The sequence below is a fragment of the Mustela lutreola genome, chromosome 1 (assembly GCF_030435805.1).
Source record: "Mustela lutreola isolate mMusLut2 chromosome 1, mMusLut2.pri, whole genome shotgun sequence".
NCBI lineage: Eukaryota > Metazoa > Chordata > Mammalia > Carnivora > Mustelidae > Mustela > Mustela lutreola.
Window position 1 is genome coordinate 277,192,345 of NC_081290.1, and position 24,480 is coordinate 277,216,824.

The window sequence follows — 24,480 nt, forward strand, 5'->3', positions numbered from 1 at the left end:
TGGGGGTGTGGGAAAACAACCCCCCCCCACCCCCAACAAAGATACAGGCACACACCAGCCAGTCTCTCACTTCCCTTTTTATTTCTCCTCTAAGACCTGCAAAAAGCAGTACCAGGGAGGGAACCCGCCCTCCAGTCCCTGGAAGGGGCTTATCCCCTAACGCCCCATCCAAGATACAGCGAGCACCTCAGATCCCTTTCCTCTAAGGGGAAGGTTGTTTCACATACACACACACACACACACACACACACACACACACACATGCTCTGGGCATTGCATAGCTAGAACCCCAGGGGTAGCCTATTTGCCTGTTTGTTGATCCCACAAGCCCCCAGGAGGCACCAGGAGGCACCAGGAGGCAGGCCCAAAGAAAGGGCAGCCCCACATCCTGGTCTCTGCCATTCTGAGAAGGAAAAAGGCCCAATCCTTCTAGCACAGGGGATGTCTTCAGTCAATGGAGCATTGCTTTGGGGAAATTTTTTTTAGTTGTTTTTTTTTTTTCCTTTTAGCAAGTTCCTATAAAAATAGAACTTCTCTTGGTATTTATAAATCCACGGCCCAGCTCTGTGCGTATGTTACAGGTAGAAAAGCCACATGAGGCATTCCCTTTGGTTACTCAGGCCTTGGCTTCCTGTCATCCAGGTCCCTTGGCCTCAAGAGGTCTACACGGTCACCTCAGAGCTGCCAAGCACCTTCTTTGGGCCCTCCCAGTAGGTGGCATACTCCCTCTGGAGCCGGGCACGGTAGTAGAAGAGGTAGGAAGGTAGCAGGAAGCCCAGGAACGAGAAGAGCAGGAGGCCCAGATTCACCTTGAGGGCAAGGAGAGAGAGACAAGAGTCAAGTGGGTACCCGTTTTCTCTCATCAGCCTCAAGGACCCTCCTCAGCTTCCAACAGAGAGGAGGAGACAGCCATTTTCACTGCAGGTCCTAGGCCAGAATGATAAACATAGCTACTGCTTACTCTGTCTTCAGTCACCCTTTCCCCAATTCCTCGTCTACTGTTCAACCGCTTCGTAAAGAATCAGAGCATGGTCTGAACTTCGCCTAACACCAGGACCCTCACAAGCTGGCGTCCTCTGGGGAAACACTGGGGGGCCCTGGGCTGGTGCCCAATCCAGGGCGCCTTCAGAAATGGGACCTTCTGGGCTGCGGATATTGACGATAGGATCACACTGAGGTTGGTGGGAAGAGGTTTGCTATCGGTTAAAGGAGCTGAGGCATGCGGCTGGGGGACAGAGGGCCCAGGACAGTGGCCCTTGCACGGGCCTCCACACCCCGCGACATGTTGTGTGACTTTGGGCAAATTGCCTTGACTCTCAGTGCCTCGTTAGGGCAAAGATGGTGGAAGCAGAGTACGTGGGGAGCTCAGCACCTCGTGAACACTCCGTAAACCGTGACTGTCCTTTCTTCATTGGGGACAGGGGTCCCCACAGGACAGAGAGAGGACCAGCTTTGCAGAGGCAGACATATGTTCGGTGGAAGTGAAAAGCCCTCCTAACCACACCAAAGGCTGCTGCCCCATCCTGAGGGTGTTTGAGCTGAGAGGGTTTGGAGGAACCCCTTTCCAGAGGTGCTGAGAGAGAGACCATCCATGTCCGGGGTGACACCAGACTGCCTCAGAACTGGGCCACTTCACCTGGCACCTGAAGGAGAGACACTCCTGGGCCCAGGGCAAGAGGCAGGCTGGGGAATCTGTATTTTTCACTCTGTAAGGGGCTGTGATGGGCAGCCAGCTTGGGGACCCCCGATTAGAGACCTTTAGTCGGAGATAGGAGTCAAGGATTCGGCCACACACAAGCCCTCCTCCCAGCCCCCAACTCCTCCAAAGCACCCTGGGAAGGGGCTCCTGCTCCCCCCATGCCACCCCCAGTTCTCACCCAGAAGGGCTCTCCTTTCAAGGGTCCCACCATGGCCATGAAAAGCGGCTGCAGGAGCAGGGCGAACACAGCACTGATGAGGGACTGCAGACCCGTCAGCGTCCCGAAGTGGTTGGAGGGGAACCTGTCCACGAGAGAGGGGCCAGTCAGGAGGGCGGTGCGGCCCTCTCCCGTCCAGCACCCCCACCCCCGGACGCCGGCATCTGCAAGGCAGGCAGGGCAGAATGGAAGGGCCTCTCTTCCCATGCTCTTTGGACTCTGGGGCCACTAAGCGAGAGGTGTGCGGAGACTCTGGGGCCACTAAGCTGGCTTCTCCACCTGCTATCTAGGTGATAACAGCAAGGAATCCCTCCTCTCTGGGACCCACTTCTTCCTCCACTAGTAACCGAGCTAGCACTGACCTCACTGGGCTGTTCATTTATTCTTTTGACAAGTATCCACTGAGCTCCTATGGGCCAGGCACCGACCTAAGGTGCAGGCACATTCACCATCAGACCCAACAAAGATTCCCGCCCTTGCAGAGGCGGCTTTCTGGTGGGGCGGGCGGCAGTTGGACAAGGAGCGGGATAAATGCGTAGAGTGTGGGCTGGTGATAAGAGCTAAGGAGAGAAACGGGGCGGAGAAAGCCCGTAGAGGTGTCGGGGGTTTCACTGGATGGCCAGCAGAGGCCTCCCTGACAAGAGGACAGCCGAGTAAAGACCTGGGCAAGATGAGACTACTGTGAGCCTTGCTGATATCTGGAGGGAGAATGTTCCAGAAAGAGGGAAGAGCAAGTGCAGACGCCCCAAGTAGGGAACACACTGGGGGTTACTGCGGCAGGGGGGAGCCACAGTGGCTGCAGCAGAGCAAGCGCGTGGGGAAGGGGAAGGAAGAGAGCAGAAGGGTTCCCAGGCGCTGGACCTTGGAGGGCCTGTTCAGCCATAACAAATTCTCTGGCTTTTTCTCAGATCATGGCAGGAAGCCACAGAGTGACAGGAAAAGATTTATGTCCCAACAGGTGTCTCCAGCCGTGTGTTAAAAATAGACTAAGGGAGGAGAGGGCAGGTGCGGGGAGCCCACCGGGAGCTGCTGCCCTCAGCCAGGGCAGGGGGGGTGGTGAGAGGGATGAGGAGGGGGTTGCCTTTGGGGTTTGTGGATGGGGAGCCAGCAGGACTGCTGGGGACTGGATGCCGAGGGAGGGAAGGTGCAAGCGCGACGTCAAGGCTCTGGCTGGAGCAGGTGAAGGAGATGGGGCTGCCCTCTGCTGACCCGGGTCAGGGGTCCTGCACCGCGCCTGCCACTGAGGAAGCACTTGATAGTGGCGAGGACTGTGTCACCGCACACACCAGAGTCACTCAGCAGGGCTGGCAGTGGAAACCAGAAGGGCGAGGGGAAAGGCAACGGGGGGGGGGGGGGGGGCTGCCCCAAATGGAGCAGGAGAGTTAGAAGGCAGGCAAGACTGCAGTCTGGAAATTTCTACAGGGCTGATGGGAGGAGAGAGAGCGGACCTAACCAAAGAGTCATCAAACCAAGAATCTCGGCTTCCTCTAAGGCAGGACCTCGTGGCACTGGAGCCAGCTGGCGGTGGGGCAAGCTGCCTTTGACAGCGGTGAGGGGGTGGGGGCCCCCCACCAGAGAAGCTTTGAGAGAGTGGCCCCCCAGACAGCCTCCTAGCTCCCCGCCGGCTGTGAGATGTCAGTCAGCACTCCAGGGAAGCGGTGGAGGGGGGCGGGAAGGGGGGCGGTGTCTGGAGCCCTTTGGACTCTGCTCTGGGATTCTCTGGCTACGGGGGGAAAGCTCGGGAAGGCAGCAAAGCGCGGGCTGACTCACACTGCAGCATAGAGGCTGCCACAGGCTGAGTGGTAGAAACCCCGGACCATGGTGTGCAGGACGAAGGTGGCAAACTGAAACCAAAAAGAGGGAGGGGAGAGGTGAAGGGCAGGTGTGGAGGCAGGACGTAGGATGGGTCAGGTGAAGAGGGACCCCGAGCCCCCGACCACCCCGTCCCCAGAAAACAGACCCAGAGGACGAGAACCATGCTTCCTGGAAGGCAGGTGAAACGTCCCTTTGGAGGGGTCCTGGGAGGCAGGGAGCAGGGAGGACAGAAGCGGGTACCTGGACGTGTAAGCTGTTGATGAGGCAGGTGACGCCAAACCCCACCAGCAGGAAGTTGGTCAGGGTGAAGGCGTTGATGGCATTGGTGAGCTTCTGGATCTTGCGGTAGCGGGGCCTGACGGGCTTGGCGGCAACCCCATCCCTGAGGAGCACAGGAGGTCGCTGGCGGCTGCCCCCACTCCGCAGCAGCTCCCTCCCTCCCTGGTTCTCGGGCTGGCCTCCCTTCCCAACGCTGCCCCTTGTCGCTGCCCCTTGTCGTGGGGGCGGCTAAGGGAGCAGGCCGTGTCTCCAGCCCCGTGTTTCTCTCCAAGTGTGGCTCTCCCGGCCCCCCTACGACTCCAGGATCACCTGGGGTCTTTCTTTAAAATGCAGATTCCAGGCTCCCACCGCCAGAAGTGCAGGAGCGTGGCCTAGGCATCTGCATTTTGACAAATAGCCCAGGTATGTTTCACGCACACTGAAGTCGGAGACACAAGGCTGGGAAGGAAGGTGGAGAACCGGGAGCGCTCACACCACCTCCCACTGGAGAAAAAGCGTCTCTGCCCATCAGCCTGAACAAAAGTAGATGCTCCTCTGGGGACAGCAGCTTGGCCCCTGACTGCCCAGCAAGCCCTGCTCTGGCACAAGCAAGGGCTCAAAGAACTGCCCCAGACCCAGAGGATGAGAACGCCCCAGCATGCTGGGATGAGGGCAGGCTGCCCTTCTACCCTACATAGATGGCTCTGCCTTCAGGAGGCTGAGTGACAAGGTGGGGGCACCAATGTTGGGGAGGGAAGCCACTGGATTGTTCCTTAGACGTCTTCCATTCCGGGGCTCCTGGGTGGCTCAGTGGGTTGGGCCTCTGCCTTTGGCTCGGGTCATGATCTCAGGGTCCTGGGATCGAGCCCCGCATCAGGCTCTCTGCTCAGTGGGGAGCCTGCTCCCCCCGCCCCCCGCCGCCCCTGCCTGCCTCTCTGCCTACTTGTGATCTCTCTGTCAAATAAACAAATAAAATCTTAAAAAAAAAAAAAAAAGAAGACGACGAAGAAGAAGTCTTCCATTCCTAACCTCTCAGGACAAACACAAAAAGAACATGCAGTCAGAAAACCTAAGTTCAAGACCCAGCAGTGGTCTCCCGCCAACAAGATGGGTCTCAGTGAGCCCCACCTCCTACTAGCCGTACCCTGTGTCGTCCCCTCCCACACCACACCAGTGACTCTGTGTGACTGACAGATGGAAGTGTGACTGACCATGGAAGCGATGGTGCGTATCCTGTGAGATTTCACTGTGACGGACACAGAGGCTGCCATCTTGATCTCCCTCCCTTAGACCCCTGGCTCTGGGGAAAGCCAGCTGCCCTGTGGTAAGTAGCCCTATGGAGAGACCCAGGTAGGGAGGAGCCACACCTTCTGCCAACAGCCACGTGAGTGAGCTCAGTAATGGATTCCCCCATTCCCGTCAACACCCCAGATCTCTGTAGCCTCGGCCAACAGCCGAACTGCAGCCTCCTGGGACCCTGCTATGGTCTGAATGGCTGTGTCCCGTTGGAATTCATATGCCAAAAGCCTAATGCCCAACGCGATGGTATTAGGGGGTGGGCCTCTGCGGGGTGATTAGGTCACGAGGGCAGAGCCCTCGTCATGGGATTAGGAGGCCCCATGGAGCTCCCTATTCCTCAGGCCATGAGAGGACACTGGGGCAATTCCGCCACTCAGAAGAGGGCTCTCAGTCAACCACTGGTTCTCTGATCTGAGACTTTCAGCTTCTAGAACTGTGAGAACTAAATTTCTATTGTTTTTAGGCTACCCAAAGTGTGGTGTTTTGTTAGACCGGCCCAAACTGACTCAGACAGACACTGAGACACAACCACCCAACTAAGTCATCCCCAGATTCCTGACTCAGAAACACTATGAGACAATAAATGTTAGCTGTTTAAAGATGTCCGAGTTCTGGGGTAATTTGTGATATAGCAATCGACATCTGATATACCGACTCTCTCTCTTCCTAGCCACAGAAGGCTTTAGGGTATACCCTTTATAACAGGTTCTAGAACCTGCTACTAGAAGCTGTGTGGTAGGAAAGTTGGGTGGCTCAGTCAGTTAAATGGCTGATTCTTGGTTTCAGCTCAGGTCACCATATTTGGGTCCTGGGATTGAGCCCCGAGTTGGGCTCCATGCTTGAGTCGGCTTGAGATTCTCTCTCTGTCTTTCCCTCTGCTTGGCGCCCCCCCTCAAATAAATAAATAAAATCCTTTTAAAAATGTTTTATTTATTTATTTGAGAGAGTGTCCACACATGGGCTCACAAGTAGGGGGGAGGGGCAGAGGGGGAAGGAGAAGCAGACTCCCCACTGAGCAGGGAGCAGGCTTGATCCCAGGACCCTGAGATCACAATCTGAGCTGAAACCAAGAGTCAGATACTTAACCAACTGGGCCACCCAGGTGCCCCGATAAATAAAATCTTTAAAATAATAAAATAAGTAAAATAAAATAATAAAATAAAAGCTGTGTGATCTTGGGTAAGTTACTTAACCTTTCTGTGTCTCCACGTCCTCACCCGTGAAATGAGGACAACATACCAACCTCAGAGAGCTGTCGCAGGGCTCGACAGGACAGTGCAAGATGCCTCATTCACAGTCAGCACTTGAGATGAGCTACACTCATCACCAAGCCATCAGCTCCCTCCCCCACAGTTTCCTCATTTGTAAAATGGGGAGAGGCTCCTGCTCTCCCAAGGCTCTGGGGAGAATGAAATGAGATGCTGGATGTGAAAGGGCAGAGAAAGCGACAGGCTATGGCCATCCCTGTGCCGGTCACCTGGGGTCTCCAAGGGCAGCGCCCTCACCGGGGGCGTCCACGCAGTCCTTGATACGCCAGTCCATGATGTAGCCGATCAGAGGGCAGGTGAGAAGGCACAACAGCTGCATAGCCCCAAAGATGGAGGAGTAGAACCCCACTGGGCGGGACGGCAAGAAAAGCAGAGTCAGGAGCTCGCACGACAGACGCCGGCAGCCCAGTGGACGCTGTTACCCACTTTGGGTGTAGGAGAGGGGGTGCCAGCCCTGCCTCCCCCTGAGCCCAGGTTTTCGATACCCCAAATGCCCAGAGCTCTGAGGATGGGCCCAGGCTCCCTGTGGAGAGGGCAGTGGGGGGTGCAGGCCCCAATTTTCATCCCCTTACCTGTCTCTGCTGCCCTTTTTCTCAGGATGTCTGTCTCTGATGGGTGGGGGGAGAAGCCAGAGTGAGAGGAGCTCAGCAGGGTGACCCTCCTGTGCCCCAGCCCCCAGCAGGCTCGGCAGCCCCTCACCATGCTCCTGGCCCCCCGTCACCAGGTACTCTAGCATCTTGTTCATGGCGGCCATGTAGAAGATGACCCGCAACTGGGTCATGCCCATGGTGAGGAGGCTCCACAGGAAAATGGGGGAGCAGAGGCTCTGGCGGAACGGGATGGTCTCTGGGGAGACAGCAGAGGGCGCCCGTGAGCCCCCGGAGCTTCCATTTCCCTCTGATTGTCCCCGCAGATGCAGCTCCAGAGGGGGCTCGGACATGCACTAGTGACTCAGGAGGGAAACTGCTTTCTTCAAAAACGACTGTTGAGACTCACTGCCCTCCAGGTACTTGCCCAGTTTGATAATGATCGCAACAGAAGATTTTCACGTGACCTCTGATGTCCTCGCTGGTGTATAATAATAACTCTAGTTGGGGTGCCTGGGTGGCTCAGTGGGTTAAAGCCTCTGCCTTCGGCTCAGGTCATGATCTCAGGGTTCTGGGATCGAGCCCCACATCGGGCTCTCTGCTCAGCAAGGAACCCGCTTCCTCCTCTCTCTCTGCCTGCCTCTCTGCCTACTTGTGATCTGTCTGTCAAATAAATAAATAAAATCTTTAAAAAAATAATAATAACTCTAGCTACTATTTATTAAGCACCTACTATGTGCCACTCCCTCAACACATACCAGCCCATTTACTCAAAGCGTACAAAACCCTGTCTTTAGTACCTTCTGCTGCTGAGGAAACGGAGGCCCAGAGCTCAGTGACTGGCTCAGACTCACAGGGCTGGAAGCGGCAGGTCGCCGGCCTCCCTCTGTCATGGGAGGCCAGCAGCGGGGGTGACACACTCACACCTGCACACTCCTGTGCCCATAACAGAGCTTCCACATCCGTGGACCATTTATTTATTTATTTTTTTAAAGATTTTATTTATTTATTTGATAGACAGAGAACACAGGTAGGCAGAGAGGCAGGCAGAGAGAGGAGGAAGCAGGCTCCCTGCTGAGCAGAAAGCCCGATGCGGGACTTGATCCCAGGCAGAGGCTTTAACCCACTGAGCCACCGAGGCGCCCCTCCGTAGACCATTTAATCCTCACGATTAACTTCCCTGGTCAGTGGGTGTTATTACTGCTGGTTTAAGAGATAAGGAAAGCCAGAGCAGGGTTACAGGATCGACCCAAAAGTCATATGGCCTGCAACTGGGGAGCCAGACTCAAACCCCCATCTCTGGACTCCAAGGTCAGTGCACCTTCCTCTAATCTGGGAGGACATCTCAGGAAGTGCCCCAGGCAGGTGGCTGCAGCTCCTCTTCCGGCCAGCAGGGGGAGCCAGCCAGACGTTGGAGGGCCTAGCCAGACAGTGGCCTGGGGGGGTGAGGGGACAGTACCTGAAGCCAGGGGCTCAAAGGGTTGAAGGGAGCCCTGAGGACACCAACTGTCCCACAGGCCGGGAGAGCCTGCCCCCTTCTGGAAGCTTCTCCCTCCCTCCTTCACCCAGGAATCCAGTACCCCTGAGTCTGAACTTCCAGAATTCTCTGAGCTCTGATTGCCCCCATCTGTAAATGGGGAGCATGTTCCACCTACGCCACGGGTGTGGAGAGACCACAAGCAGAGAGAATGAGCGCTTAGGATGAGTGTTCACTAAGCATGAGGACCCACCCTCGTTGTCCCCCAAGACTGGCCTCTTGACCAGACACTCACTCTCAGGAGGGTTCTCCGAGGCACCACGAACATCCTGGGATGAGATGAAGACGTCGGCCCCCTCCTCCAGGCTGGGGGCCTTCTGGCTCAGCCGCTGGCCCACGATGGTCACATGGGTGTAGAAGCGGTCACCTGTCACCTTGTGATCTAAGGCCAACCCGCTGAGCTTGATCTTCTTCCTGCCAGCAGCCAGGCCAGGGCGTGTGGGAACCAGCTGCGCAGAGCCCGTCCTCAACAGCCAGCCTCTCACAGTCTGTCCCAGTCGTCCCCAGGGGTGCTGAGCACCCCCTGACCTAGCACTGACTGACAGGCCCACTGTGTCTATCTCTCAGAGCCTGGGGCCAGGGGCCAGCTTGGCACCCTCGTGGTGGGTGGGTAAGTCATTTTCCACTTGGGCTGATGCCATGGAGGCAGAATTAAGAATTCAGACTCCAGAGTCAGAGAGCCTAGTTCCAAGCCTTAGCAAGGAACCCGCAAGGACATACCCCAGCCCCCTTCAGTGGTATGACCTTAGGAAAATCACTTTGTTCCCTGAGTCTTCGTTATTAAAGGAGTTAATAACAGAAGCCCCATCATAGGACTGTTGACAATGGTATGAGAGCTATGCACAGTGCCTGGCCAGAAGCACACACAGGATAAACATCAGCTTTTGACTGGCACCCCATGTGCTTCCTTGTGGGGAAGCTGAAAGGGGGTGGGGGAAAGTTGGCATTTAGCTTGCCCCATAAAGGGTGGAGTATTTGAGTCTTTGTATCCCCCTGCTGGGACCACATGGCACACAGCACCTTGGCTGGGGTCCCTCTACTCTGATCCCACCCCAAACTCAGAAAGGATACTAACAGTACCAGTCGCCCTGTTTTGACCACCTTTTACGTGCCATGTCTATTCAAACACTTGTGGGTGGGGAGGATCAAGCCCATTGTACAGATGAGAAAGCAGAGGCCATCAGCAAAGGCAGGTCTCTCTGACACCAAAGCTGAGTCTGTGCACTGCATCACCGCTATGCTCGCCAGTCCCCCCCACCTCTTCCTCCACAGAGAGGGGAGTCCCCCTCCCCACACAGCCCTCCACAGCCACTCACGTGTAGTTGACTTCCTCAGGAGCCGGAAAGGCTTCACCAGGCCAGTTGAGGGCACAGTTCAGAAAAATCAGACAGGCCAGGCCTGACCACGTGAACATGATGACCACAAAGGACACACCAGCGTCGTAGATCAGCTGTGGAAGGAGGGGGCAGACTCACGGGGGGGGCCGCCTGGCCCCACCTCTCCCAGCCCAAGGCAGAGCCCAGGACCCAGTGGCCTGAGACAAGGTTTCTTCTACCCCATTCCTTGTGCCTGATTTGCAGATAAGGAAGCTGAGGCCAGAAGTTAAGAGTCAGACGCAGAAGACCCACCATCCTTTTTCACCCAAGTCCCCTAAACAGGTGTGAAACAATTCCCACACGGAGCTGAAATTGCTGGCCACAAGCATGGAAGGGCTTTGGAATCTCAATTACTATCTTAAAAAGGCACCCAAGTGTACCTATGAGTCGATGCACGTATTGGCTTTCACACAAAAATGCCATTTCATTTTATGTACAAAAGAGAAAAATTAATGTTCTAGGTTACCCCAGGCCTAACTGTGTTTATCTTGCCCCTTCCTGGCATGGTCCCTGAGGGAAAGACAAACCGAATCTGAGAAGCCTTATCTCTCCTTTCACAGGTGCTCCCAGGTACGACAACTATGTGTGTGGGGTGTGTGTGTGTGTGTGTGTGCGCACGCGCATGGGCAAAGGCTCTCTGCAAGGCCTCCTCACATCAGGACAAGCAGGTTCTGAATTGATTGGGATTCTGTGCCAACGGGAAAGCCAGGTACACAGAGATGGTGTCCCTCCCCCTATCCTCCATGCCTGGGATGATGGACATCTGCCACCCCCTCAGGCTCCTGCTCAGAGCTCCAGTGCTGTCTGGAAATGTTTCTGCTCCTCCTCAGCCTGGGGCCTGGAGGCTCTTTCTTCCCTGGGGACAGGACAGAGCTTCAAAGAGAAGGGAGAACCTGCCACCCTCCATGTCTGGTGCTACCTGAATGACTGATGGCTGCCCCCACCACTCCACTCTCAAACTCCTTCCGGGATGCCAAGCAAGTGCCTTCTAAAATAACACACGTGACTGCCCCAGGCAGAATCTGGAGGGTACGCGATGGCCCAGGTGAAACCACTCCTTGATATCAGAGGAAGAAATGAGGCCCCAAGCTTTCCCCCAAGCTAGAACGCAGGACTTCTGGTTCTAGTTCCACCAGGCAGACCTGTCCAGGCTCCAGCTCCATGTGGACGACGTTCATGACCCCGGACCCAAGGCAACCAGTCCCTCCAGGGCAGGAGAGGGAGACATGGTTGGAAAGGCTGGTTGAGGCCAGGGAGGTGAAGGGCATTGAATGCCTTTGTGAAGGGGTTGGACTTGAGTCTGTCAGCGAAGCAGGGCAAGTGTGCGAGCCAGGCCTCCAACTAAGATCATTCTAGAAGTCATGTGAATGACAGACCAGAGAGGGGGATAGTCAAAGGCAGAGAGACCAGCTAGAAAGGCTTGAGCTAGCCTAGGAGAGAGGATGGAGGCTAGGCCCGGAGTGGTGGTAAAGGAAAGGAGGCAAAGCAGGGAGGCCAGACCTGTGGGTCAGCGGCAGCGCCTTGTCCCCAGGTGGTGGGGACTGACCTCCAACCAGCAAGAACAGGATCCTCAGACACGCCAGCCACTACTCACCCAGTCCCACCCAGTTTTTGTGTCGAGGCAGAAAGAAAACCCAAGTGACCTCACTGCCCCCACCCCAAACAGTTCCAATACCTTGATTCCCGGGAAAGTGATGGCAGAAGAGGCGTAGGAGCCAATCATGAGGGCCATGAACGTGGACCGCAGGTTCCCAAACATGTTGGGCAGCTGAGGGAGGGAAGCAGCACTGGTGAGCTAGGGGACCCTGACAGCCACCCAGGGGGCCCTGTGCCCAGCCCCATGGGGTAAAACCTGAATGCAACCAGCCCTGCAGCCCTCAGCGTGAGCTCCAGGAAAACTAGCTCTGGGAGAAATTTGATTGGAAACTAGCTAGCACCCTCCCAATGCACTTTAGCATGTGAAATGTTCCCAGACATGCACTCAAAGAAAAAAAAAATTGTCAATTTTGCTTAACCCCCAGGTTCTCCAAGTTTATGGAACCCTTCTATTGGGCGATGCCTCTTAATAACCCATGCAGTGGCTGTTTTAAGAAAAACTGATCAAGTGCAACCCATTTGAAAGATGAGAAAACTGAGGCCCAGAGAGGGTGAGAAATGTACTCAAGTTCACAGAGCTCTTTAATGACTTTCTCCCTGTGCTGGTGATCCTTGCTGTCTCCCAGGCCCCAAGGCTGGGACCATGGCCGGCTCTGGAATTAACCCTCCTGGCCACGCCAAAGGCCCCAATCTGCTGAGCCAGGACAAGTCATGGGAGGTGCCAGGGAGGTAAGGGTGGAACTGAAGGTAGGGTAGGGGCAGGCCAGGTCTCCAGGAGAGGTGGCTCTGACGTGCAGAGCAGGCCCAGAATTCCCACCAGGAGAGAACTGATCATATGTTCTGCTCACTGGCCTAAGCAGGCCCTCTGGGGAGGAGAAAGCAAAGTCACTCCGCCCTTTGTGTACACCCCTCCCCTGGCCCCCCCATCCTCCCCAGGGCAACAGATTCCCACAGCTGGGACCGGAGTGAGATGCCATATGGAAATGCAACCCTCTCCACAGAGAGGATAACCCAGGCCAGGAAGGGGACCTGCAATACCTTGGGGAAGGAAGATGGCAAACTCGGAGAACGGAGTCCTCCGCCACCTTCCAAGTGGCTATGAAAACGGGATGGGACCAGGCTGACCCTCACTGGGACAGAGGTTTCCCTGACACCCGGTATCTGCGAGGCACCCCGCCAAGGACGCGGGATAAAGTGCCAGGGCCAGGGCCAGAGCGCGGCTAGACCCTTGGCGCCCCCGCCCCAGGGTCCCCAGGCGCTGCCTCCGCCCAGCAAGGCGCGCCGGGGGCAGGGCGCGAGGCTGACCGGGCTAACCCGGGCCGAGGGGCTGGGCAGCACTGGACGTCCCGGCTTGGCTCGAGTCTGTCCTGGCAGGCTAGGGCAGAGGCTCCGGGCGTGGCGGGCGCCGGGCCCTGCCATTGGCTGGAGATTACAGCGGCGGGGCAGGGGAGGAGCGGCGGGCGGAGGGCAGCGGGCGGGGGGGGGGGGGGGGTACGGGGCGGCGGGCAGCGTTCCCTAGGCCGGCGAGGGCAGGGTCTGAGGTTGGGCACCGCGCAGCGCAGGGCAGGGCAAGGGAGGGAAAGGATTCAGGGCCCGAGCCAAACTGCACAGCGTGGAGAAGGGGCTGCGCAGAGGGGCGGGGAGGAAGGATCGCTTCCTCCGAGAGTTGTGAAATGTCCCAGGCTGGAATTAAAGGCGGCTGCTGGGTGAGGTGAAATTCAGCCAAAAACACCCAGTTTGGCGGTCAGGATGGGTCAGGGATAAACAGCCTGTAGCTGGCCCAGCCAGGAACCCCTCCCCCACCTCACACTCACAAGCCTTTAACCCTTACACTCGCTCACATCCATAAACAGACGCCCTCAGAGCAACAAGCACAGCAAACACATACGTAAGAGAGCGAATCATGCAAAGAAGCTGTTTCTGTAGGTCCGGCACGGTCAAGCGGCGGTAATTTCACCCGGTTTAACCTCGTACACTCACAAATACCTTCCCCGACACATGCCCTTCCCCATATAGGGCATCACACAAGACACAACACAGCAAACACACACCCCAGCTGCTCCTTCCCTGTCACTAGCTATCACAACACCCAGTTTTATTTTCTTTCCAGCACTTATGACTACTGACATCATTTGTAAGTTTACTTGTTGGGGGGGGGGGGCATTGCCTGTTCACTCAGCACCCCCCAAACAGAAGTTCCAGTAAGGCGAGGAAGTTGGCAGTCCTGTTTGCACTGTGGCCCCAGTGCCTAGAACGGAGGCGGCAGACATCGCCTGCTTGGGACACACGCACGGCCCAACACCCACACTCACACACCGTCGAGTCCCCACGTGCACAGCCTCACACCCACCCTTAGCGGCCGCCTACGCGGTTCCACACACACACAAGCATTGGCTCTGCAGCCACCGGCCCCTCCCTCACCCCTCCCCATTCCTCACCTCTAGCCCCAGTACCCCCCCCCCAACTCCTGGGTACCCTGCTGCCAAGTGGGGCCGGTCACACTCACCGTGAGTGAAGAGAACGTTAGGCAGATGCCACCAAAGCCATTCAGGGACAGCGCCAGGAATATCAGCGGAGACAGAACTGGGAAGGGAAGAGGGCTGGGTGAGGGCATTTGGGGAGCTGTCGGAGGCAAAGGGAGGAGCTGGGAGCAGATGATCCACCCACATACCACCCATTACCTTGTGGTCACCCGAGAGGCCGAACAGCTCACCTCTGGTGTCCTGAGAGGCCACGGCCATGAGGGCGCAGGACGCAGCGAAGCTGGCACTGTGGAGACCCAGGGAAGGGGGAGGAGTTGCCCATGAACACTCTGAGCCTCCCCCGCCCCCCAACACTGCCCCTGAGCGGCAGCCCCTGCCTTCAGTCCCCCACCTGCCGACCAGCCTCACCTGCCCACCAGCCGCGTGGGCCGGGGGCCGAAGCGGTCCATGAGGATCCCCAGCGGCAGGGTGGTGGCGCTCAGCACGAAGGAGCCAATGGTGAAGCCCAGGTTGAGCATCTTTTCCTGGCCGTCACAGCTCAGCCACTTGCGCCGCTCGCCCTGAGTGACGTTGGTGGTGTTCTCGGCTGAGGAGGCAAGGGAAGGCTCAGCACGCGGCAGCGGGAACACCCAGGTGCAGGAGAGAAGGGCCTGGGGTCGGGGCTCCGGAGCTGATGACTTCCTGCCAACCTGGTGACTTTGAGGGTGGCCCAGAGTCCTATCTACTCGGGTGAGGACTCGCCCTCAAGGTAACCTGCCAACTTGGAGTCGTGAGGAGTTAAGAAAAAGGTTAACAATGGAGGAAGGAGGGCAATTTGCTTCACTCAGGGCTCACGGAGTCACAAGGTGGCTGTTCCCCTGCCCCGTTTGTTGCCTCGGTGTCACTGCCAAAGGCACACTCAGGGGGCCCCTGGAGGGCAGACCAACCAGGGTCTGAATTCCCACCGCCATCCCTATGAGCTGGGCAACCTTGAACAAGGCACTTCCTCTCCCTGGGCCACGGAGGAAGCAGAGGGAGCCTAATGCACAGGTTCCTTAGGAGGTTCAGCTGGGGAAGGTGAGCTTGGCACAGGGCCTGGCCCAGAGAAGGTTCTCCTGAAATAGCTGATGAAGGGGTAAGTGGGGGCCGGCCCTCCTGGGAGGGTCATGATGGGGTCAGCCTCTTCTCTAGGTGCTGGGGATCCCACAGTGAATACAAACAGAAGCTCCCCGCTCTCATGGGGCTTATATTAGATACAAAACAAGTCCACAAATGGGCCCTGATTTAAAGAGTGGCAGGTGCTGTTGGGTGCCCGGCTGACTGAGTCAGCAGAGCATGCGACTTGATCTCAGGGCTGTGAGTTCAAACCCCACGCTGGGCGTAGGGCTTACATTAAAAAAAAAAGAAAGAAAAAAAAAGGAAAGAGAAAGGAAGAAAGAAAGAAAGAAAGAAAGAAAGAAAGAAAGAAAGAAAGAAAGAAAGAAAGAAAGAAAGATAGGTAGGTAGGTAAAGAGTGGTGGGTACCATGAAGAGAACAAAACAGGAGACCATGATGATGCCTGAATGCTGAGAGGGGAAGCACCTGCCCTGGGTGGGGACGGTGACTCCCAACTTCAGATATCCGAAGGGCGTGCGGGCGGCAGAGGGGTGAGGCGACCCATGTGTTGACATGAGGAAGAACAGGACGAAGACGTTTCGGATCCTGAGTGCCGGTCAACCAGGAGAGGAGGCACCTCGGGCCGCGGGGAGCTGGCCACAGTACCAGTGCCCGGGCGCTAGGGGAGACTGCTCAGGCCCATGGGAGAAGCAGTGGGGGTGTTCAGACCACACGGCCTTTGGGGTTCAGGTAAGCCCCATAATTTCGTGATGGTCACAATCACTGTTCATGTCTCCACCAGGTTCATCTGCTCTGCTTTATTCAGTCTCCGTGCACTTCAGGAACTTCTATTGTATGCCAGGTACCGTGTTGGGGCAATGGGTAAAGCAGCAAAAAATGCAAAGATCATTCAGGCGAGAGGCTGCAAACAGGCAACCAGCAGTGGCCCCCACGCCTGTTTGGCTTGGCTTGCAAACTGTAACAGGATGCAGTTTAAAATCGGGAGCTATCCCTGGAAAATCTGGCTTCTCTTTAAGAAGCGAGAAGATCGGGGCACCTGCATGGCTCAGTGGGTTAAGCGTCTGCCTTCTGCTCAGGTCATGACCCCAGGATCCTGGGATCGAGCCCACCATTGCTCTCCCTCCCTGCCTCTTCCTCTGCTCATGCTCTCTCGCGCTCTCTCTCTCTCAAATAAAATCAAGAAAGAAAGAAAGAAGGAAAGGAAGGACCGACCGAATGAACGGAGGGAGGAAGGATGGATCGAGCCAGAAGATCCGGCACTTGCTGAGCGGCGGTCACCCCTTCTCGCCACCGCTGCCCTCTCCAGGCCACCCAAGTCCTCACCTCTCCAGTAGCTCGCAGACATTCGCCATGTTGCACCTGCCGTATTTTATTATTATTAAATTCTGATTATTAATTAGTTATTACAACCTGCCTGACCCCTGCTGGTGTCCGAGTGTGCAGCTGCTGAATCAGACTCCGGCCCCACTCCTCGGTCTTTCACCATCAGACGGCACCTTCCCTTTGTGCTAAGCTCTTTCATACAGTATCTCATCCGATCCTCACAACCTCCCTGCAACTCCCAGCCACGCTGCTTCCTACAGGCAGGCTTCCATTCGGAGTCAAGACATTCTCCAAGGTCAGCACTCTTCCATCCCCAACAGGACCCCCAGTCCTGTAGGCAGCCGCTCCAGGTGCTTCCCAAGCCCTCCTCAAGCAGGCAAGAGGAGGTGTTCCCCAGTCGTGGAGCGTGCCAGCCCGTGGACAGCTACTAATCAAGGTCAGTTAGTGCATTGCTCTATCTGGTCTCTCAATCAGCCTCTCGTGAGCCTGATTGATAACTAACGTGAGCCAGCTCCTGAGGCCTGATCACTCTGGTAGCTGGATACAGCTGGACTTCTTGGATAAAGCCAGCCCAAGCTGCCAAGACTCCTTGGAACTCTATTCATGTCAATTGTAACAGAAGAGGTCATCAAAATCTAACGGCCCCAGGGCGGGGGGGCGCCTGGGTGGCTCAGTGTGTTAAGCCGCTGCCTTCGGCTCAGGTCATGATCTCAGGGTCCTGGGATCGAGTCCCGCATCGGGCTCTCTGCTCAGCAGGGAGCCTGCTTCCCTTCCTCTCTCTCTGCCTGCCTCTCTGCCTACTTGTGATCTCTCTCTGTCAAATAAATAAATAAAATCTTAAAAAAAAAAAAAATCTAATGGCCCCAGCTGTATAGGCAAGTAAAGTGAGGCATAGGATGGGACAGGGAAAATGTATAGAGTTAGTGGTAGAGCTGAGGTCTTAGAAAAAAATGTGTTTCCCAAACTGTGGTATGCATAGCACGCCCGGATCCATCCGTCCACTGACAGTCACGTTCACTCAAACACCTGCAGGACTGGGCTCCAGCTTGCTGTCTCGTCTATGGTGGGACTGCTCCAGGAGGTTGGAGATATATCTACACTATTCCCATGAGGACCAGGAGACAGGTCGTGGAGTCAGAGCACGGGCTGAATCCTCACTCTGCTACTTAAGAGCTGTGTGACCTCAAGCAAGTCACTTAGCCTCTCTGAGCTTCAGCTTTCTCTTCTACATAATAAGACTAATAGACCACATAATAGGACTAAAGACCTAACTAGCAAATACCAAAGGCCTGATGAACTTTAGGTATCACTTTATTGTTCTGGCATGTTTTGCTGGCTATACAGTAGTATGTGTTAAATTGGATTGTCCTTGCCTGAATTCTGAGTAACAGAGCCCTCTTCAACTGTGGTTCAGCCACTCACCGCAGGGCAAACCTCAAGGGGGAGCAGGAAACACTGAGAAGACAGAGGGTGTAGCCAGGGACCCCAAGGCCAACACTGGTGAACACCTGGATCATGAACCCCACCTCTGTTAACTGACATCATTTGGTCCTCATGTCATTGCTCTGTGGCAAGAAGGGTGAGGCACATCCACCCTGTTTTGCAGACTTAGAAGCAGAGATGCAGAGAGAATGACAGGCACATGGCGAATGACGGCAGAGCTGGGTCCAGCACGTAACAACGACCCCCCACATGGAGTCCACACGCTTGCTCTCGTTTCATTTTCACAGCAGTCCCATGGGGTAGGGATGATCAGTCCCATTTTACATATGGGGTAACTGAGATATTCAGAAAGCTAAGTAAACACCTAATATAAGCCAAGAGACACATAGCGTTGGAAGCCTGGCTCTTTCCACACAGGGAATGTGGGGACCCACATTCCTGGTCTGATTCTGTGTTCTTGTGTATGTGGCTTCAGGAAGCAGAAAACAGGGGTGCCAGTCGGACGTCTGCCTTTAGCTCAGGTCCTGATCCCGGGGTCCTGGGATCCGGGCTCCCTGCTCAGTTGGGGAGTCTGCTTCTCCCTTTCCCTCTGCCCCTCCCCCAACTCATGCTCTCTTGTTCTTGTGCTCACTCTGCTCTCAAATAAATGAATAAAATATTTTTTTAATGTTTAAAAGAAGCAGAAAATAAACACTTTTGATAGGGCAGCATAACTGAAGGTACAGTACCCCCAATCAGCCTGACAGCTCAAGGATTTAGGCTAAGTCACTTGAGGGAAGGAGAGCCAGGGGAAGAGAGACGTGCTGTGCCTTGCTTTCCAAGAGTGGACAAATAAGTTCTGAGAAAGAAGGAGGGTTCAGTCTGGTCACCTCTAGTGATCCCAGACAACCAGGCTCAGGCACACACTCACTTCTGGACAGCTCAAAACACCAGATGAAATTACCCCCACATGGACCCAAGATCTAAATGTAAGAGCTGTAACTATAAAAACTCTTAGAAGAAAACACAGGCATAAATCTTTATGACCGTAGGTTAGGCGAGGATTGCTTAAACATGACACCAGAACACAAATGGCAAAGAAAAGGCTGGATTGGACTTCATCAATATTTAAAAACTTTTGTGCTCCCAAAAGAATGTGAGAAAACCATCCACAGGGAGTAAAATTTTATAAATCGCAGATCTCATAAGGGACTTGTATCTAGAATATAAAGAACTCTTACAATTCAATGATTTAAAAAAAAAAAAAAAAAAGAGGGGGGTGCCTGGGTGGCTTAGTGGGTTAAGCCCCTGCCGTAGGCTCAGGTCATGATCTTAGGGTCCATCGAGCCCTGCCTAGGGGGTCTCTGCTCAGTGGGGAGCCTACTTCCCCTTCTCTCTCTGCCTGCCTCTCTGCCTACTTGTGATCTCTCTCTCTGTCAAATAATTTAATTTAAAAAAAGCAAATAGGGACGCCTGGGTGGCTCAGTTGGTTAAGCGGCTGCCTTCGGCTCAGGTCATGATCCCAGCATCCTGGGATCGAGTCCCACATCGGGCTCCTTGCTTGGTGGGGAGCCTGCTTCTCCCTCTGCCTCTGCCTGCCACTCTGTCTGCCTGTGCTTTCTCTCGCTTCTCTCTCTATGACAAATAAATAAATAAAATCTTTTAAAAAAATAAAATATTAAAAAAAAAAAAAAAGCAAATAACCCAACTTAAAAATGTCCAAAGGATCTGAACAGACATTTCTCCAAAGAAGATATACCAAGGGCCAAGAAACACATGAAAAGGGGCACCTGGGTGGCTCAGTGGGTTAAAGCCTCTGCCTTCGGCTCAGGTCAGGATCCCAGGATCGTGGGATCGAGCCCCGCATGGGGCTCTTTGCTCGGTGGGGAGCCTGCTTCCCTTCCTCTCTCTGCCTGCTTGTGATCTCTCTCTGTCTAATAAATAAATAAAGAAAATCTAAAGAAAAAAAAGGAAACACATGAAAAGTTGTTCACCATCATTAGCCATTAGGGAATTGGACATCAAAACCATAAGAAGATAATATTTGTATCTACTAGACTGGTTATAATAAAAAAAAAAAACAAGCAATCATCAGTGAGGGCGAGGATGTGGAGAAACTGGAACCCTTCACACCGTCACTGGGAACGGAAAATGGTGCAGCCACTGCAGAAAACTGTCTGGCATTTTCTCAAAATGTTCAACATATAGTTACTACCTGACCTAGCAATTCTACTCCTTTCCTAAGAGGAAGCAACACCTATGCCCACATGGAAATTTGTACCTAAGTGTTTACAGGAGCATTCATAATGGCCAAAAAGTGGAAACAAATGCATATCAGCTCATGAGTACGTAAATAAAATGTGGTTGATCCATACAGTGGAGAAGAAACAGAGTCCTGACACCTGACAACACAGATCAACCCTGAAAGCATCATGCTAGGTGAAAAAAAGTGAGTCACAAAAGACTACATATTATAAGATGCCATTTACATGAAATAGGCAAACAGTTCCTATCATTGGAGGGGTAAAATCAGGCTACTACAGAGTGCTAGACAAGAGAGGGCTGCCCAAAGCCACGCATCGCTGGGAAAGCCAAATGCTTCAACAGAAAAGTTGAAGAGAAGATTTGGGGGCGGGGGGTGGCTGTGTTCTGGTAGCTTGAAGCCCTTGGGTGGAGGTTTACTAAATGGTAACAAGTGCTTTAAAAAAAAAAATTCTATTTTTGTCCAAGGTAAACTAAGGCACTCCTAATGGGTACATGATTGCTTTCTGGGGTAAAGAAAATGTCCTACAATTGATTATGGTGATGGCTGCATAACTTACTAAATTGTATACTTTAGCGGCACCTGCCTAGCTCAGTGGGTTAAGCAGCTGCGTTTGTTCTAGGTCATAATCCCAGGGTCCTGGGATGGAGTCCCATGTTGGGGCTCCTGCTCAGCAGGGAGTCTGCTTCTCCTTCTCGCTCTGCTCCTGCTGTTGTGCTTTCTCTCTCAAATAGATAGAATATTTTTTTTAAACTGTATACTTTCAATGAGTGAATTGGAAGGTATATGACTTAGATCTTAATAAAGCTTTCACATGTGTTTTTAAAAAGCACAGGTGGATTAAAAAAAAAAAAGCACAGGCTGAGGGATGGGCAGCAAAAGGGAAGCAGGAGTTTGGGGGTGATGGAAATATTCTAAATACTGATTGTGGTGGGTGACGGTCCCTGAGGCACACATTTGTCAAGTCTCATCAAAGTGTGTGCTGTAGACTAATCTTTGATAAAGTTGATTCCAAAAAAACCTAAACCAAAACGCCCAAACCAAGCGGGCGGAGTGAGGCAGGAAGGAGCTACAGGATGGGCAGTGGCAAGCATCAAGAGCACGAGGTGACAAAGAGCAGGTCGCCCCCCAGTCTCCAGGGTAAACAACTCAGAGGGGACTTGGTCTCCTCCCCTCCACTCAGGAGCCTTAGAATTCCTACTTCCTCATTAGGGGCCGCTCACAGGAAGCCAAAGGAACTGAAATGGAAAACAGGGTCCCTCCATAATGCCTGGCTTATTAACCTTGTACAGATGACTGATTTGAATATCTGGGGGCTCAAAGTCCTAGAAGAGGAAGGACACAGACCAGTCACGTTTAAGTGCACTTTGTAGGGGCTCCTTTGTCTTGTATAGCCTTCCAGGAGCTCTGGTTTAAAAAAACAAAAACAAAAACAAAAATCCCCCCCCCCCCTAGCTGGGTGCGGCAGCTCTCCTTCTAGGGGTTTCCATCTTACTCTAGCCAGACTTGAGGTGCCAAAGACTTAGGACTCCAGTGGTCAGTCCTAGGGTCTGAATATCCAGCAGGACACCTGGCATTCGGAAAAGACTCCATTAGATAAAGGAGGTAGAGTGAGCAGATCGCCACCCACTCTCTAGGGGAAGTGTGAAGAGGTCAAGAAGTGCGTCAGCCCAGTGCTCCCTCTTTGGCAGCCCTGCTTTCTGTCCCCTTGGCCACCTGTCCTTTTTCAGCTTCCACCTTGCCCAGCTGCTGTCCCTCCCCCAGCGGGCATACCTGTGCACATGATGGAATAGAAGCCCTCCTCCTTGAGCATGATCAGCAGGGAGCCCCAGCCCAGGAGCACAGCGGAGAAGAAGAGGTTCTCCAGCACCGCGGTGCAGGCCATCCACCAGCGCCTCCTGTACGCCTGCTGTAGCGTGGGGGCCATGCCGGCCGCGAGCCTGCACAGGAACACAGCGCTGAGCTGGGGGAACCCCCAGAGGCCCCCGGGAAGGGTCTCGCATCATGGAGCCTCCCGAGACCCCCTCGAGCCAGCCCGGGAAGGCCCCAGGACCCCCGGCTTCCCGGCGGGTGCCGCCAACCTGGCTCTGTGCGCACTGGCAGTGCCAGGGGTTCATGCGGCGCCGGGCTCCCGCCTGGCCACTATCGGAAACAAGGCAGGTCCTGTGCGAGCGCAGCCGATTCCTGGCGCGCTGCCGGGCTCTTTCACCCTGGCCAGAAGCGCGGAGCCCGGCTCCCCGAGCCCAAACCCGCACTCCCGCAAGTCCCCAAAGGTCAGCAAGGGGCAGAGCGCGCTCTGAAGAGCCACCGCTGGCCAGAATCCGGCGGCCTGCGCCAGGAAGGACCCCCCAGAAGCAAGCAGGAGGAGGAAGGGGAAGTCTGGGGCTCGCCTAAGACACCCCCCCCCCTTCCTGCTGCTCGGCTTAAGACCACTCCTCTGCTCCGGGGCCGGACCCCCGCCAGCCCTCCTCCCTCTCCTTTTCCGCACCGAGCGACCCGCGTCCCTGCAGTCTCTCGATCCTGGCCAACAGCTGCCACGTGGATGGGGACCTAGGGCGAGTCGGGGCGCCCCTCACTCACTCGGCGGGGCGCGGGCCACCACGAGGCGCGCATCGGCGCCAGCCAGCGCTCTCGGGCCGGGGAAGGGGGCTCGAGCTCCGGCAGGAAGTCCCGAGGCCGCTGACTTTATAAGGGCAGTGGTGGCGGATGGGCCAGCGGGCCGGCGGCGGGCGGGTGTGTTTACCAGAGGGAGGGAAGGCGCCCGAGCTCCCCCCGCCGCGGCCGCCGCCACCACCGTGGGAGGAGACGGGACCCGGGCGGCGCGGGGGCGGGGAGCGGCAGGGGGAGACGGATACCGCTGAGAGGAGAGGGACGGGGAAGGGCAAGGGGGGAGAGCACGAGGGAGGGGCGGAGGACACCAGCTGCGGCCGCCGGGGCCTCAGTACCCTCATCTGTGCAATGGGGCTCTGGGTTCCCGCGCGCCCGTTCAAACTACGAGACCATTGCTCCAAACTGAGGAAGTGCCGCCGAGCGGGCGGAGAGGAAGAGGGGAGTCGGAGGGGCGGGAGGGAAGGGGAAGGAGGGGCACGCTTGGAGAGACGTCGACAGTGCACCGCGGGACCCACGGGTTCCGGGAGCAAGTTTTCTTTGTGGAGCCTGCGAGTGTCGGTGAGAGCCGGCCCGGGGGGCTTTCAGCGGACCCGCAGCTAGGGACCCCCTCCCCACGCCCGCTGCTCACCTCTGGTCTGGGGGCAAACGCGCCTCTGGCCGCCGCGGACGCGACGCCTTGGGGAGCGCAGCGCCTTCGGGGCGCGTCCACACTCGGTGTCCGCTGTCCCGCGGGCCCAGCTCCGAACCGCCCGGGTGCTCGGACTTGTCTGCGCTCCGGGGCAGGGCCGCCTCGGAGACTCAGCGCCGCAGTCTGGTGTTCTTGCCGCCTCTGTTCCCTCGGATGAAATCGGGGGGCTGGGAACTCGCCGGGCACCCGGGATCCTTAAGGTGGGGCATAGACCAAGTGGATCCACTGAGTTAAGCGTGGTATTTACACTCGTCCCGGGCTGCGCCCCGAGGTAGGGGCGGGGGCTCCCTTTTCTTCCCCTCCCCCTAGGTCGAGTTTCACGCGCACGTGACTCGCCTCGGGTCCCCAGATACTCTCCCCCCGGCACACGCCCCAGCACCTAATATTTCCACCCTCACCCGCACTCCCTCACCCCAATCCTCTCCCCCGGGTCCCCCAGAAGAATTGGGCAGCGCCCTCCGTATCCTTGATCAAAACAGAGAACGACTTAGCTGGAGCAGACTGGCCGCGATGCAAGGGCGGGCTTGGGTGGGGTTTTGAACTGTGCAGTTGGGAGTAGTGTTTTCCAAGAAGCAGAATGACACGGGTTTCCTAGGGGATAGTCAGCTGGAGGTCTGCATCTGGACTTTAAAAGTGCCTGACCTGGGATACCTCAGGCAAGCTGCTTAAACTCTCTGAGCCTGGGTTTCCTCCTCTGTAAATTCAGGTAACAGTACCTAATTATGGAGGCTGGAGGTGAAGGATGGAATTGGGGCTTGTGGTGCAGGGCAAATGCTGAGCGAGCGGTGCTCAGTAACACATTGCGGGTTCATTGTTGTTACTGCTATGGCTAATTTTATTATTATTTCCAAAGCCGTGGCGATGGGATGCTTCCAGACACTTCCGGACCCCTCCCTGAGCCTCAGGTTCCTCCACGATAAGATAGAGGGGAAGTGTGGGTTAA

At 55.5% G+C, this 24,480-nt stretch overlaps 1 protein-coding gene across 6 annotated transcripts; it reads right to left on the reverse strand.

The window, feature by feature from the left end:
- Positions 1 to 59: 59 nt before the first annotated feature.
- Positions 60 to 24,050, reverse strand: SLC43A1 (solute carrier family 43 member 1). 6 transcript variants are annotated; one of them, XM_059142669.1, is made up of 16 exons: positions 23,950 to 24,050; positions 23,478 to 23,731; positions 22,013 to 22,179; positions 14,544 to 14,721; positions 14,366 to 14,421; positions 14,159 to 14,235; positions 11,732 to 11,824; positions 9,997 to 10,130; positions 8,916 to 9,094; positions 7,256 to 7,402; positions 7,129 to 7,164; positions 6,766 to 6,904; positions 3,972 to 4,113; positions 3,687 to 3,760; positions 1,878 to 2,001; positions 60 to 809 (listed from the first exon to the last, which is right to left on the reverse strand). In XM_059142669.1, the coding sequence occupies exons 3-16, from the start codon at positions 22,164 to 22,166 to the stop codon at positions 663 to 665; spliced, it is 1,680 nt and encodes a 559-aa protein (XP_058998652.1). In that variant the 5' UTR covers positions 22,167 to 22,179; positions 23,478 to 23,731; positions 23,950 to 24,050; the 3' UTR covers positions 60 to 662. The 6 variants fall into 6 exon arrangements, with proteins under 6 accessions (XP_058998652.1, XP_058998642.1, XP_058998622.1 ...); XM_059142659.1 differs by lacking the exon at positions 23,950 to 24,050 and having other exon boundaries at positions 23,478 to 23,829; XM_059142639.1 differs by lacking the exons at positions 23,478 to 23,731; positions 23,950 to 24,050 and adding an exon at positions 22,820 to 22,981.
- Positions 24,051 to 24,480: the final 430 nt, after the last annotated feature.